Source organism: Nannobrachium achirus, assembly GCF_963921795.1.
Source record: "Nannobrachium achirus genome assembly, chromosome: 9".
Classification (NCBI taxonomy): domain Eukaryota; kingdom Metazoa; phylum Chordata; class Actinopteri; order Myctophiformes; family Myctophidae; genus Nannobrachium; species Nannobrachium achirus.
The window spans coordinates 54246275-54262568 of record NC_137818.1 but is presented as its reverse complement, the minus strand read 5'-3'; the positions used below and the strand labels follow the sequence as shown (position 1 = coordinate 54262568).

The 16294-nt window shown below is 45.4% G+C and overlaps 2 protein-coding genes across 2 annotated transcripts in view; one reads left to right on the top strand and one right to left on the bottom strand.

Annotated features, from left to right (window-relative positions):
* Window positions 1-16294, bottom strand: part of LOC308291714 (peroxisome proliferator-activated receptor gamma-like) — a 163466-nt gene that overhangs the window by 87292 nt on the left and 59880 nt on the right. The gene's annotated exons all lie outside the window — the stretch shown is intronic.
* The window catches only part of spo11 (SPO11 initiator of meiotic double stranded breaks), a gene marked incomplete at both ends in the record, with an annotated part of 36102 nt that continues 25839 nt past the window's right edge, over window positions 6032-16294 (top strand). The window contains 3 exons of the mRNA XM_080733908.1: window positions 6032-6047; window positions 7595-7775; window positions 13640-13753. Coding sequence (XP_080590034.1) covers window positions 6032-6047; window positions 7595-7775; window positions 13640-13753 — 311 coding nt within the window. The remainder of the gene's footprint in view (window positions 6048-7594; window positions 7776-13639; window positions 13754-16294) is intronic.

Genomic DNA, 16294 nt, shown 5'->3' with positions numbered 1-16294 from the left:
GGTCTACATCTGGCCTACATCTGGCCTAGATATGGCCTACATCTGGCCTAGATATGGCCTACATCTGGCCTAGATATATGACATAGATCTGGCCTACATCTGGCCTACATCTGGCCTAGATATGACCTACATCTGGCCTATAGATCTGGCCTACATCTTGGCACAGATACGGCCCCAAGATTGTTGTGCGTCCAGGGTCCGAAGGACGCGCTGTGATTAGAATTAACTCATAAATAGCACTGCTCACTTCACACTAGGTGTGATTTTTGTATAGAGGGAAATACTCAAGTCTTGGAGGATCTCGTATAGAACCCAGTGGTGGACCACGGTCGGCTAATACAGTGGTTCTCAACCTTTTCAGGCTGCAACCCCCAAAATAATCATATATTAACTGGGGACCCCCCCACCCTGACGAGCACTAAGAGTTGAGGCATTACCTTTTATATAACACGGTTCTATTGTGAAAATAACAGATCTACAGTACATGCTCACATGCTCTCAACGTGTTGCGACGCGTTGTGAGCATGTAGATTGTCTATTTTAACAACTTCTGCCTCTAATATTTGAGAATTTGGCCAATGTTTAATTAGTGGTATTTAGAGGTATTAAATTGTCACTTTCGAAATGTGCAGATACCCTCTATACACTCAAACTTTATGTTGGTTTGTTTACAGTTGAGTGAGAAAACAATGTTGAACATTATAAAGCTAACCATCTGTGGGGACCCCCCAAAAATAATTTGGGGACCCTCCTGGGGGTCCCGACCCACAGGTTGAGAACCACTGGGCTAATACACAGGGTTTAAAGGGGTTCAAGCCGCTTCTAAATTAAAGGCAGAGGGAGGAGGAGGGCCATCATACATTGTCTTGACGATAGCCGTATGTACACTAACAGTGCCCGTGCATTTTCTGAAAGCCCTTAGCCTTTGTGTCCCCAAAGTGTTGGAGCAGGAAGTCCGTGACACAAAAGCATGCGGCGCACATGACATGCAGAGAGAGAGGGAGAGAGAGGGGAGGGGTGCAGATGTTTGGCAGCTGCCTCATCCCGGCTAGCATCGGTCTGCCCCTCTGGCCCCAGCACCTCTTAAACACCACACTTTAATGGAACGCTCCTCCTGACCCTCGCATGCTCTCTGCTCTCGCCCGTGCAGGCGGTGGGGGACTTCAGATGGCCTTCTCCGCCGTTAATGGCCACTTTATGTGGTGAGAGCTCAACCCCAATCCCCCCCACCCTCGGGGAAGGGAGGGGGGTTCACATATCGTCACTGTCGGGCAGAAACCTTGTATCTCCAGGTTTCAAATGTGTATGTTTTTTGGTGAAGCAGAGCCCTGCTTCATCATACAAGACCGTCGCACAAGAGTAGTGAAAACAGCTGATCTACAAGCACACAACGCCTTGTGATGCGAGGCGTTGTGTGCTTGTAGATCGGCTGTTTTCACTAGTTGTGGGCTCGCCTGAAAGGCGAGAACACTATGTTTTCTTCATTATTTATTTACTGAGTTCCGTCGCCGACAGTACAAAGGCAGGGCCCTTAGCCAATGAGGTGCAATTGAGGTGCAGAAAATCTGGGAGTGGTGTTAGCTGGAGTCTTGGTTGAGCTTCACATGACAGTTAGCACACTGCAGAATATATAGACACGAGCGAGCCTACACTGTTTCGTAGGAACAGTATTTCTAGTTTAGTAAGATGTTTTAGATGATAAATACAAAACGAACGGTTATGGACATACAAGGTTTCCATCTGACAAAGACGATATAGGCCTAGAGACCCGGGTTTTAATGGCTTTGTAGAGGAGAGATGTTTTAGGACTGTGCAGCTTGCCAGGTGATTTTATGACAATAAAATTAAGACTTCAATGGCAACACAGCAAGAGAGGCAGCCAGATTCCCGAGCTATAATTGCAAGCAGAGGACGGCGGGGGTGGGAGGGGTCGGTGTCTCGGGGTCTTCCAGATGAATCTCACCTCCATGGTCCATTTTAAAGTGTCTGGTCTCATCTTCAAAGGACTTCCGCTCCGCACAGCCCCCCCCCCCCCCTCTCTCTTTTTCCGATGACAATTCAACGCGGTTCGCCAGAATGCCTATATGTACGCGGCCTGCTCCTACTCTTTCTGTGTCATCTGCCAGAGACACTCTATTGCTTTTTAAATGGCCTTTCAGCGGTAGCCTGTTACATATAAACATTGCTATCCGGTCGACTCAGATAGAATCAGCTAATAGCCGCAGGTGTTTACATTACAGCAGTTTCCGACAGAGGACATGAAAGAGACTTGGTTTCAGTTATATAGTAACTATACATCTCTCTCCTTCCCTCTCCCTCCCTCTCTCCCTCCCTCTCGCTGTGGGGCATGTGTGAGGGCTGAGCTCTCCTGTCCCTTTTTCTCCGGCGAACGAACCCCCCAGGCCTGGCCTCAGTCAGTGCCCAGAGAGGGGCTGACACTTTGGGCCAGGGGACAATAGGGAACAGACCCCCCTTTGTTTGGAACCTCCATGGCCCCGGTGACAGTCACAGTAAACAGTGGGCACAGACCGGGGCCAGGCCTGGGCCAGCTGCACTGAGGGGCCTTTGACCAGGGGAAGTAAAGCAGAACAAACAGTGTTTGAACCCTCCGTCGTTCAACTACTACTACCTCTCTTGTTCTTCCTCTCATGGCTCTGTACGTTTCTCTCTCTTTCTTTCTTTCTTTCTTTCTTTCTTTCTTTCCACTCCCACACACACACCCACCCGCACGCACACACATAGGGATGGGACGATATGAACATTTCATATCACGATTATTGTGACCAAAGAAATCACGATTTACGATATTATCGCGATAATCAAAATCCATTATCCTGGGATGGAACATTTTTTGCCAAAGACATTTGATAGAGTGAAAATAAAACTGTATCAAGTACCTATATCATAAGTACCTTACCAGTTATATCCTTATATATAAGGTGAATTGACCCCAGTGCATGACGGAGGACGATATTACGATAAATTAAATCTCCACGATACGATTATCGTGAGTGTTTTTTATCACGATAAACGATAATATCACGTATCGTCCCATCCCTAACACACACACAAAGAGCGCTAACACATCTGCGAGGGCCCTGATAGAGTGGAAGAATAAAATACAGAAGGAGTGACTAATGCCCTGGCAAGTCTATTACTATTAAACGCTCCGGACAACAAAGCCTGTAAAAAGCTGCAGGTCCGCCGCGCCGCTCATGAAACGATGAATCATCCCGCTGGGTTTACGCACACAGACACAGGATCTCACACAACCTCTTTACACTGACCAAAACCAGCAAGGCTTAACTCCAAGCATCAATACAGATGCGTGGTCCATTGTTCCTCCCTTTGGCTACATTCTCTCCATTATGTCAGGTATTTTTCTGTAATCCCGCATGGTTTAAACTCACCTCTTGCCCCGGAGCACTTTGTGCACACTCACACACATGCACGCACGCACACACAAAGCCTCCCGCTTTGGTCTTGGCCTGCCTGCACAAATACACACACACCTCCCCACTCCTGCAGGTTAGAGCATGACACCTGGCTCTATGGAAGACCACACAGCAGTGGATTGAAGCTCTCTCACACACTCACCACAAACACACTGACACTCCCCGTGGAGGACTTTCTCTCACTGTCCATTTTGTCCATGTTAACGCGGTCAAATCACCAGTGTTCATTTAAAACTCCAGAGAGTTTTGTGCAAATGGAACAAAATGGGCCAGGGACGTGCAGAGAATGTTAGAGAGAAAGGGGCTGACATTTCTAAAAGCGGCCTTTTGGTGAAAATATCGAAAATAGCAGACCTCTAAGCTCACAACGCGTCGCGCTTCTACACAGAGAGAGCAATTCTTTCAACATAAGATGCTGCATTCAAGTTCAGGAGAGTTTGGACCTCAGGTATGGCATGGAAACAGGGCATTTGCATTTCGTTCACCATAGTAAAAACGGCATTCATGGTCTGGACTGGAGAGGGCACTTTTTACAGATGGATACAAGGGCAGGGGCTCAAGCCCCCTTTGATGTCTACTACGTGTGCACGTGCCTGAAAATGGGCCTGTTCCGTTTGGTTCCATTTGTACAGTCCTGTACTCTTTACTGTGAAGAGTTAGCACTCTTTCCATTTTTTCCCCCCCATCTTTCTTTTATTACCGGCTCAAAGGATGGGTTCAGGAGTCAGGTTAATATTTATGTTGCGTGTTGCCACGGAAAGCGGCAGGAGGCCGTCCTTTTGAACGCTCGTGGACGTGGGGGTGGGGGCGGAGGGGGGGCATTTTGAGCTGTGGGAGGTGTCTGCCCGAGGAAACCCGTCGAGAGGGTACATAAAAAAAACCTTCTCTTCCAGGGTAAACTGACCCTCAAATGATGAAGCAGTTCAGGTTCGGGGCGCATGGACAGGGGAGGGTGCATTTTTTTCCCCTCTCTACCTTCTAAACACCCCCCCACCTCCCCACGTCTGACTGCTCCATCCGCTCTCGTCTACATTTCGGGCACAGCCCCCCACTGTGCGCACCGTAGAGCCCGGCGGCCTGTTAAAACAGCCTGCCCAGGTGGGGCTGAGCAACTGCAAATGTTCCCCTTCTGGTGTCTGACACTTCCAGGGGCCCTTATGAGCATATGAGACACAGCTGTGAGACAGGCGGGGCAGAGAGGGGGCGGCAACGCAACACCGTTCCTTTTGAAGATCCCACTACTCCACGACCATCCTATGCTCACGTTCGTTTCGTGAGACACCGAGCTCGACATTGACAAGACAAAAAAATTAAGCTTCAGCGTTAGTTTATGCAGGACATGGGAGTCAAGTTGCTGCTCAGCTGTAGCCAGATGTCAGTCAGCTCTGTTCTCATGCCTCATCAACATATCTGCTGGTCATTATGTCACATGACTGTCATACTCCAATCAAAGCTCTCAATCAGTAGTGAAGGCTCCTTTAAATATGGCTTGCTTGCTTCTCTACCAATGCTTGGTTTCCGAAGCTTCGGAATCATTTGCTGCTTGCTGCCTCCTCCACCCCAGCCTCCACCTATTTGCACGATCAGTCTGGCTAAGCTCAAATACTTGGTGATTGTCTGATTAAGTTACATGTAGTTAAGCTCAAGTACTGTGATCTTGACTAAGTTTCATGTCAATGTTGTTAAGCTCAATTCTGTGATTTTTGACTAAGTTTCATGTCAATGTTGTTAAGCTCAATACTGTAATTTTTTTTTACTATGTTACATGTCATGGTTATTGCTATTGTATCCCTATGGGGGGTATTGCTTTGCGTTCCCTGGTTTTGCTTAGCATGCTCAGAAAAGCTTGCACAAAAGTCAGGGAACATCTCCGAACGCGGAGCCCTTCAAACGCCAAGATTAACTGTATCCCATTTATGCAATAAATGGTTAAATCTGCTTGACCTGTATTTCATTTATGCAATAAATGGTTAAATCTTCTTGACGTGAATGTTCCTGCCTAAAACTCGCATCGTGTGACGAAAACTCGCGGGCTCACGTTCCGGCACGCGCTTTTCCTCCGAGGCTTCTTGGGCGATGTGATGGAGACATTTGAAACCGTGCACCTGCATTACCCCCTTTCTGTCACTCACTGACTACTTTCCCCTGTCTCCTCTCTCCCCGTGTCTGTCTGTCTGTCTGCGGCAGGATACAGGCGCTCATGGAACACCGGCGTTGGGTTGGATCTGATTCATGGCTCTCAGCGGTCTCCCTGCCAGAGACCCCCAATCAGTTATGTTTGGGCCTGTTGACAGCCAGATAGCATTTACTTAATGCCCAGCTGAGTCAGGCTTATCCACTGCAGGATGTTATCACTCACTTAGCCTGTCACTCAGGGACGTGCAGAGAATGTTAGAGAGGCGGGGGCTGACGTTTCTAAAAAGGCCTTTTGGTGAAAATATCGAAAATAGCAGACCTCCAATCTCACAACGCGTCGCGCTGCGACGCGTTGTGAGCTTGGAGGTCGGCTATTTTCAGTACTTGATACCACACTAAACTAAGCATAAAAAGGCCATACTGGAGATGTGGCGTACAGCATGGATTTCTACACATGTAGGGCAATTCTTCAACATAAGATGCTGCATTCAAGTTCAGGAGAGTTTGGACAAGGCAATTTCTCTTCAATGCTGGCTTCAGGTATGGCATGGAAAGAGGGTATTTGTGCTTCTTTCACCATAGTAAAAACTGCATTCCTGGTCTGGAGAGGGCACTTTTTCACAGAAGGATAAAAGGGCAGGGGCTCCAGCCCCCTTTCATGTCTATGTGTGCACGTGTCTGCTGTCACTTGTGTGTCATTGGGCATGAAGGCACGCAGGCCTGACTCTGTGTGCCGCTCGATGGAGCCCGGGGTGAGCCGTGCACTTTATCAGCGTCCATTACCGAGGAGGTGTGAGGGCTTGATAAAAACGCCCGGGCCGGGGCTCACTCTGAGTTCCTCATTTAGATCCTTGTCTCTCTGCGGTGAGAGAGAGAGAGAGAGAGAGAGAGAGGCCTTGTTCTCGTCACTCCGCGAGGCTGTGCTCAGCTGTCAATCTCGGCCGGCGTAGAGCCCTGGGTGATCAGTCACCGACCTGCCGGCCCAGAGGAGCGGGGCTGGTGCCGCCGCTGCCGGCCGGCCAGCCGGGGGTGGTTGGGGGGCAGGAGGGTCGGGGGGCAGACTGGCCTGGGCTAAACGCTGATGAGAAACAGAGGAACAGGAGGGCCCGAGTTGTGTGTGTGTGCAGGGACATGCTGGGCCCCTGATTCAGCCCGGGAAAAAGAGTTGGAGAGGCCCTCATTGCGCGGCGCGCTATAGAGAGAGTTCTCTCTCTATAGCGCTGCTGCTACTCAAAGATTTGCCATTTCAGATCATGACAAGTGACAAGCCAGTGGGCCAATTACATTATATTTCGTCGTTGTCGGGTGGAAACCTTGTATGTCCAAAACCGTTTGTTTTGTATTTATCATTTTAAAAATGATTTAAACTAGTGAAAACAGCCAATCTACAAGCACACAACGCCTCGCACCGCGAGGCGTTGTGTGCTTGTAGATCTGCTGTTTTCACTACTTTTGTGCGACGGCCTTGTATGAAGCAGGGCTTTGCTTTGCGAAAAAATGTACAAATTTGAAACTTGGAGATACGAGGTTTCTGACCGACAGTGACGATTTACTTGGTTGGCCGCCCAGCCCCCAAAATGAAACGAAGGCTGACATTTTATTTTTAATTTTTTCCTAATGGCCGGCCTGGACCGGCTGGGAATGAACCGGCCATTCGGGAGTTAGCCCGCTTTTCCCAATGGCCGGCACGTCCCTGTGTGTGTGTGTGTGTGTGTGTGTGTGTGTGTGTGTGTGTGTGTGTGTGTGTGTGTGTGTGTGTGTGTGTGTGTGTGTGTGTGTGTGTGTGTGTGTGTGTGTGTGCGTGTGTGTGTGCGCGCGCGTGTGTGTGTGTTTTGTGGCTGGTGGATTGTTAAGGGGGTGGAGGGGGGTGGGGGGGGTTGGGGTGGCTCTGTTTTCTATTTGTGAGGATTAGGTTGACAGATCTGTATTTAGTTTATTTGGGCCTCTAGCCACAGCTAATCCCCCTCACCTGCACCTCCACTCTCTTTCCTCTGACCCGGCAGCCCACCCTCCCCAACCCACTGACCCCTCCCACCACCACCACCACCACCCTACCCCCTCCCCTCTGCCCCGGCACAAATGCTCGTCCCGAGACCAGCACATGACTCGTTGCACTCTGTCTCCTCGGCTCAGAGCCTCACACTCCACAGAACTCTCTCCCAGCCTAAAGGAGAGCGGCATGGGGTCTCCTCCCAGGGGCGTCAATTGGGTATGGCAGGAGTATGCAGCTGCCATACCCTAGGTCCAGGGGGAAAATAAAAGTTACTTTTAAATATTAATCCACGTGCTGGTTATTGTGTTGTTAAATTACAGTAAAATAACTACAAATGCAAAACAATATGGCCACTTTAACAAGGTATTATAATTATATTCTCCACACTTTTACTCTCCCATCTTGACAAAATGGTATATTCCCAGGTTCAGCAGGTCAGCTGCACAGGTGCAATGCATTGTTGTTAACTGTGGCACGTTTACTAACATGCTAAGTTTAGCTGCACGTGAACAACCGTTCAAAGCTGCCATATCCAGCCCAAGAAACCGTATGGGGGGAAAGAAATGTACCTCTTAAAATAAATGTATCATGCCTGTTGCTAAGATATGGCAACATGACTGGTGTCTTGCACGCGTGCGAAGGCGCGCGTGCAAGACACCAGTCATGTTGTCATACCTTAGCTTTTTCTGAACTGACGCCACTGTCTCCTCCTCCGCCTTTCGGGGATGATGGATAAGGGAGCAGTGGTGGAAGAAGTCAGCGTTGCCAGTTCCGCTTATAAGCGACTATATTGTTTTCCCGTAACGTCACTTGTAAATGTGGTTAACAGGATAGGTGGGCCGTGCATGTTCACTATCACATCATGTATACTTTAGACTGTTTACTTAAGACCATTTTCCAAATATCTTTGGACAAAATAGACAATTTTACAGGTGCCTAGATGTCCCTATAGTGCCCACCTATCCTGTATCTGTAAATATTGGTAGTTGCGGGTTGCGTTTTTTTGGGGGGGCTTGTTTCTAAGGTGCAGTTGCTTATTTTGGGCTTCCTGTGTAATGTTGTTTATGTGTTGTTCTCAGACATTTTCATGTCATGGAATGCCAGGGACCCCCACACAAGATTTGTGTTGTTAAAAAAACATATTCCACATTTTTCACATTTTCTTCAAGATTTTCTTGAAAATAGCAGATCTACAAGTTGTAAACTTGTAGATCAGACATACATTGTCATATTAGCACAGAACTGACTAAAAGACATTAATTAAGTATAGAGTCTCTGGTATAAAAGAAATAGAAATAGTTTTTTGCCAAACTCTATTTCGTTGCGGTTTAAAGTGCTTGTATAGCCTAGTATAGAAACACCGGAAGAAGTATGAACTCTGAACTTTTAACAATACAACAGTGTAAACAGTTGTAATGTCCTGCATCAACATCTTACTTGAGTCAAAGTACAAAAGTGGCCATGATTGTATGCCCATCAGAATCATATAGACTACCTACAGTATCATATAAATATTAGACAGTAATTATATTCATCATGAACCAATTAAACCCTATGTTATACGTATATGGCGCTATACTATACTACAAGCTCACAATGTGTCGACGGGTTGTGAGCTTGTAGATTGCTGTTTTTATAAAAATTTAGAAGATTTTAGAATGGTTTGCTGCATTATTAATTATCTAAATCTGCAAAGTAACTAATGTAGTAACTACAGCTGTCAAATTAAATAAAAAGCACAAACTTTATTTCTGAGATGTAGTGCAGTAGAAGTTATAAAGTATCAAGAAAGGGAAACACTGGTAAATAAAAGTAGGCTACCTCAAAGTACAGTACTTAATTAAATGTACTTAGTACTCTTACACCAGGACAGGTCTTCTGGCTTAATTATCACAGATCATTTTTTTCTTCTTTTTTTCCCCTCTTTTCTGGACAAGTAGCTAAAAGGTCATCACACGTCACTGAGAGATAGCAATTACTTAACAATTAAGAGACATTAGGAAGCAGCTTGTCAAAGCCACTCAGTCAGGAGACGCGGGGACCTTTGGCTTAAGCTGCACATTAGGAGCTCCTCAGGGTCAGGTCAGGGCCACAGACCTCCCCTCTTTAGATCTTTGCTCCCAAACGTTCCGCACAGGCCTTCAGCACACTGCGCTCCACAAACACACACAGCATGCCTCGCCTGCCGGCACTTCTTAACAAGGTGGGGGACTCCCAATGACGAATGGCCAATGACCTAATATTTATGTGATCTAAACAAGGTTTCTCTCTGTAGTGACTAGGGGTGGGACGATATGAAAATTAGATATCACGATTATTGTGACAAAAGAAATCGCGATTTACAATATTATCGCGATAATCAAAATAATAATATCATTATCCTGGGGCGGAACATTTGCCAAAAAATAGCCAATCTACAAGCTCACAACGCGTCGCGACGCGTTGTGAGCTTGTAGATCGGCATTTGATAGAGAATTTGATAGAAGACATTTGATAGAGAATGAAAAAAAATCTGACTGTATCAAGTCTGTATAAGTACCTTTTACCAATTATAGAGGTTTTAAGTGGTACCGGATATGCAGCTCGGCAAATAAAAGGTGAATTGATCCCAGTGCATGACAGAGGATGATATCATTATAAATTAAACCCCCACAATACGATTATCATGAGTGCTTTTTATCACAATATACGATATCGCTTATCGTCCCATCCCTATAGTAATATGAAAGTCCAAATAAGGCCAATGCTCCCAAATGAGAACTGAAGAGGGAGGGGGTTGTTAAAGGAGTAGTTCACCCAAAAAAAGAATTATTTTCTTATTTTTTTAATGTAATTTTTTATCACACTATTTTTGTAACCAATTCTTTTCACCCAGTGCCAATGCCTAAACTGTAATAGACGCGGCTCTCCCTCTGCCAACCTGGGGAGAGCAACGGACTGAGCTCGCGCTTCCTTCAATGCACGAGGAGTCCAAGACGCTTCTTTTCACCTGACAGGGAAGTTTCCCCAGTGGGATGTAGCTTGTGGAAGGAACACGTTATTCCCACCTTTCCCCTCCATCAGGCTGACCAGTGGGAGGCAATATAGAGAAAATTGATTATATAGAGACCAGGATTACTACACGTTTTTTTGTGAGGGTATAGGGATGGGTATCATTCACCTTTTAATCGATACGATACCTTTTTCGATACCTGGGAATCGATACGATACCTTTTTCGATACAATTTTCGATACTTTTTATTAATTTATTATTATTATAATTATTATTTGCCTTTTTCTAAGGGCGATCATTATCATAATAATAAACATTATAGGCTATTCTCGGCTATTTTCCACAGTAACGAGTGTAGCCTACTAAAGCAGTCATTAAACTCTCAGTAGCCCAACTGTTACAGATGCGACCGGCAAGGGGTGTATTCAAAAGTATTGAAACAAGGTATCGTTCGTTTTTACGTGAACCGATACTCGATAGTATCGACGTCAGTGAATCGATACCATTAAAAGTATCGCCGACGATACCCAACCCTGGAGGGTATACCTACCCAAGGGGACACGAGATGAACATGCAAACTCCACACAGAAAGGCCCTTTCGCTAACCCCACCTATAGGGTATGGGCAATGATGACGCGGAGGAGGGAACACGTTCCCAGCGTACCCGTCGGGAATTACTTACAGAAACTGAGCCAATAATGTGATCACTGGTGGAGTGATGGAGACTCTATACCCCAGACATTACTAGCATCTTGATGCCGGTCATCAAAATATTGGCTTAGGAAGGAGAAAAAAATTAAACAAATCTCCATGAAGGCTTCAAAGGCTTCATGGAGCGTGTAAAGATCCTGTGATAGAAAATGAGTAAACTACTCCTTTAGTGAATTTCAATTAATAATTGAAGTGCATTTGGGTCCCCATCCGGAATCAATGGTATATGGGGGTACATTTACTATACTGGTAATCAATGTTGTCTTAGGCGACATGCGACAAAAAATGAAAAAAATTGAACTCAAGTCTCCATGATTAATTAATCAATAGAAAAAAAGTAATTTGGGGTGAACTACTCATTTAAGCCACACACACACACACACACACACACACACACACACACACACACACACACACACACACACACACACACACACACACACCTCTCTCGAGTCTCTCCTTCTCCTTCTCCCTCCCCCCTCCCCCCCCTCTCTCTCGCTCTCTCTCTCTCTCTCTCTCTCTCTCTCTCTCTCTCTCTCTCCCTCTCGCCACCATCCCCCACGCGCATGAGCAGCACACGCACGGCACTCACGCACGACACGCAGGTGCACACCACCACTGACAATGGCGAGACAGTGTGACAAAACAAAGCTTGTCCTACAACTCCAACACAAACTAACATACGCCACAAAGTCAAGAGTCGTCATTCTTCATTAATTTAAGTTCATTAAAATGGCAGCTGCTTCACCTGAGCAGTTTGTGGAGATTGATAAGCTACGAGTTGAACTGTTGTCCAGACAACCCACTGAACCCCATGCTGTGGAAGAGGACACACTCAGGAGGTGAGGCTTTATAAACTGATGCTTAGACTTATAAACTAAAGGGACTTGGTTTAAGCTAGCAGTAGGCCTAAGCTGACTACTGACAGCAACTTTAGCTGAAAACAAACCTAAATATTGGCCTATTTAGGTTTGTGTTTCAGCTAAAGTCAGTTAGCTTACTGCTAGCTTAAACCAAGTCCCCCATTGATTCTGAAGCTTATGAATAAAACGTTATTTTAACCAAACCAATATTATGTGGTAGGGTAGGCCTATGTAAATCAGTTGTGTAAAGTAACTAAGTACATTTACTCAAGTACTGTACTTAAGTACAATTTTGAGGTATTTGTACTTGAGTATTTCCAATTCCCAATAGACCTACTTTTACTTATACTCGTTGACCACTACATACATATGAGATCCAATTATTGGAGCCTACTTTTATTCCAATATTGACAAAGTTACTTTGTACATTTTGATTATTATTACAAAACATACAGTAGGCTACATTAACCACTTCAGCCTTATATACATTTTGTCCATTTGAAAATAGCAGATCTACAAGCTCACAATGTTCGCTTTAAAAAAAGATATATTCAAAGATTTGCTAAGAACTTCTCGATTGTTCAAAAAAAAAATCAAACCTCGGTTCGAAGTGGAGTGGTGAATCTGAGCAGCGTGCGTGCGTACGTGCGTGTGTGCGTGCGTGCGTGCGTGTATGTGTGTGTGTGTGTTGAGTGTGCCTGGCCTGCACAAAACAGCGCCCCTCCTTTAACTAGTGTGTTGTGTGTGGCCACTCAAGGTATTGCCAGGCTACGGACACGGCCAGCCAGCCACCCAGCCACCCACCCACCCAGCCACCCACGGACATACCCACGGACATACCTGTCTATTGGGAGTGCTTTCACCACTCCAAAAATGCAGGTCTACAAGTGCTGTGGGCTTGTATATCTGCTATTTTTTGAATAGGTAAAGCATAACATAATGGTTAAAGTCCTTAATAACCCATTTAGAACGGGTACACATTATTGTACATTATTTTATGCTTTAACTATTGAAAAATAGCAGACATACAAGCTCACAGCGCGGCACCGAGTGCCGCGCTGCGAGCTTGTAGATCTGCTATTTTTGAAAAATCGTGAAAATGTTTTTTTGAAAAAACCTATGTTTCTATGTCAGCAATCTGGCCAGCCATCGTCAAAGAAAAGGTCCTTTTCACTTAACTGGAGCTCAGTTAGTCTGTTCTTGAGAGACTACTATGTCAGTGGTTCTCATACTTTTTCATGTGAAGGACCCTCAAAATGATATTTATTTGGCCACGGACCCCCATCTCAAAATATCTAGTTCCAGGGACCACCCAGAAGCAAAATTTGAGTTGTAAACGTTCGCTTTGAAAATACATATATTCAAAGATTTGCACACATTTTCACGACTTTTTCAAAAATAGCAGATCTACAAGCGCTGTGAGCTTGTATATCTGCTATTTTTCAATAGCTAAAGCATTCAATAATCCCAGGCATAATATCACACACAGCCAGGAGGTCCTGAGGAGGATTGAAGGGGTCATCCTGGGATTGGTGACCAACGTGGGTGAGGATGAAGCTCCGGTCCTGGTGGTGCCCAACAGGTCCAGCTGGGCCAACGTGAGGTAAGGTCAGGGGCGTCACAAGGGGAGGAAAAGTGGGACTGAGTTACTACTAGGGCCCAAGGTGGAGGGACTTTCATTATTTTATACTTAAGCTATTGGAAAAATAGAAGATATACAAGCTCGCGCGGAACTACAAGCTCGGTGCCGCGCTGCGAGCTTGTAGATCTGCCATTTTTGAAAAGTGTGTGCAAATCTTTGTAGTCGGGGATCCACATGCCCAAAAGCTTGAGGAATAGGGTTGAACCTGTGATGTTCTGCCGCACTTTTTATTTCTGTTTTAACTATTCGTTTTTCAATTAGGTCCACACAGAATGAGAGGCCTGCTCTGCCGAAAACATCACGAAAAAAAGTTATGGCCATTTGTATATTAACTGTCCAATTGTAGCTTGTATATATGCTATTTTTCAATAATTAAAGTGCCCAGGGCCCAGAATTTGGTGCGACACCCCTGGGTAAGGTTCTGCTAAAACTCACCTTAAGTCCAGCATCGATGTAAAAACCTCATTCCCTGCTGTAGTTCATTGGAGCGACCTGTAAAAACAGGAGGGCGGAAGTGTGGAAGGCACGCTGCCACTCGAAGTGACCAATCATGGCCAATCACGGGGGAAAATTGCGCTCTTTCGAACGACCATCATTTCGACCGGAGGGTTAGCGACTCACTCCACGAAGGTTAGGGTGAGGGTTAGAGTCGGGTGTCGAAAAGATGACATGTAGTAACGGCGACACGCTCCCCAATCACGGCGTGTCTTTTCCTGGAAATTGTCAGAAAAATTCAGAATCTAGGGTGTATTCGAATAAACGAATGACCAGGGCACACCAGTGCCCTCAGTTCCTATAACCGGCAGTAGTATTAGCATCTTAAGTTTTGATTACCAGACTTACTCGTGAGTCGTAACAGAGTATTTCTACATTGCAGTATTGATACTTTTACTTTTTCCATCACTGCTTATGTCTGTCACCCCATACTAAGCTGCAACTATCCCTTATTTTCTTAGTGATAATTCTATCGATTGCCTTTTTTCCGATTAATCAAATAATCAAGAAGCGTGTTCTTTTACAATTTGTTTATATATTTTTTTATATTCTGGCGAATCGACGTGAGAACATTTTAATAGATCTTTTTTGTCACGACTCATTCCATAGTGTCGCACAAAAAGTGTGAAAATAGCACATCTACAAGCTCACAACATCACATCTTGACATTGATCCTGATCCTTTTTCTTTTACCTTTTCACCAATACTTTTATGCCCTATTAGGGATGCCAGGTTTAAAGGTGGTTAACTGTTTCAGGTCATGCTACTTGATTATTATTATTATTATTAGATCATTAAAATGGATTATCTTTAATTAACCGTTTTGCCCCTACTATTAACATTTACAACACAGTCTGTGTGGCAGCCATGGAAGCTGTCTGACAAGATAAACATGCACATTCATGTTGTTTAAAAAACATATCAACAATTGCCCACATTGAATTTTGTGGGAGGTCAGGCCACACAAGTTGTCCAAATTGCTGCATAACGCATTTATTTACAGAGGAAATCAGTGCTTCATCTTCGCGGTCTTACGTTATCGTTGCTGATGGTCAGAAACCTCTTATGTCCACATTTCTACTTTTTATGTTTTTTATTTTATTTTTTTGTACATTATTGTAGTAATACTCCATCATACTAGCATGACCAAAGTAGTGAAAATAGCAGACTTAATAACATTTTAAATTTAAAGGGAACGGTTTTGCACATACAAGGTTTCCACTCGCCAGCAACGTTCTACAAGCGTGCTTAAGCTGAGAGCTAAACAAGTGATTTAAGAAAACAACATCTTGATCCTTGACTCCCAGAGATCGAAGTTCGAAGTGACTTCCTGCCTTCTTTAAAAGATGCCACTTGATAAGGAATTGAAAAGTGCTGTTCTACACGTGCATACGTGTGTGTGTGTGTGTGTGTGTGTGTGTGTGTGTGTGTGTGTGTGTGTGTGTGTGTGTGTGTGTGTGTGTGTGTGTGTGTGTGTGTGTGTGTGTGTGTGTGTGTGTGTGTGTGTGTGTGTGTGTGTGTGTGTGTGTGTGTCCACACATGCATACCCACACCCAAAAACACACCCAGCTACCCACACACGCACGCACACACACACACACACCCCAACCACACACACAAATGTGGTGGTTTGCACAGAGGTCTTTAATGTGCCTGGGCTGTGGAGACCTCATGCTCAGAACAAAGCATACTGTCGAGTCGACTTTAGATCAAACCTCGCTGCAGCTTAAAGCACATTCTAGCTCCTTTCAAAAGTGAGAATCCCACAGATTGAGAGCCAAAGGTTTTCCCGGAGGAAACAACATGGTGAGAGGCGTGGTGCAGGGATGAGGAGGAGGGGGTGGGGGGGGGGGGGGGGGGGGGGGGGGTGGGCTCTCTCTCACAGGTAGCCCCCAGGGTCTGGGGGATTTTTCCAGGGCTCGCAGGTGGGGGGCTGAAAGTGTCAGGGCAGGAGTGAACGTTCCATGTATGCAGAGGTGGAAAAAGTGCACACATTTTTGTACTTAA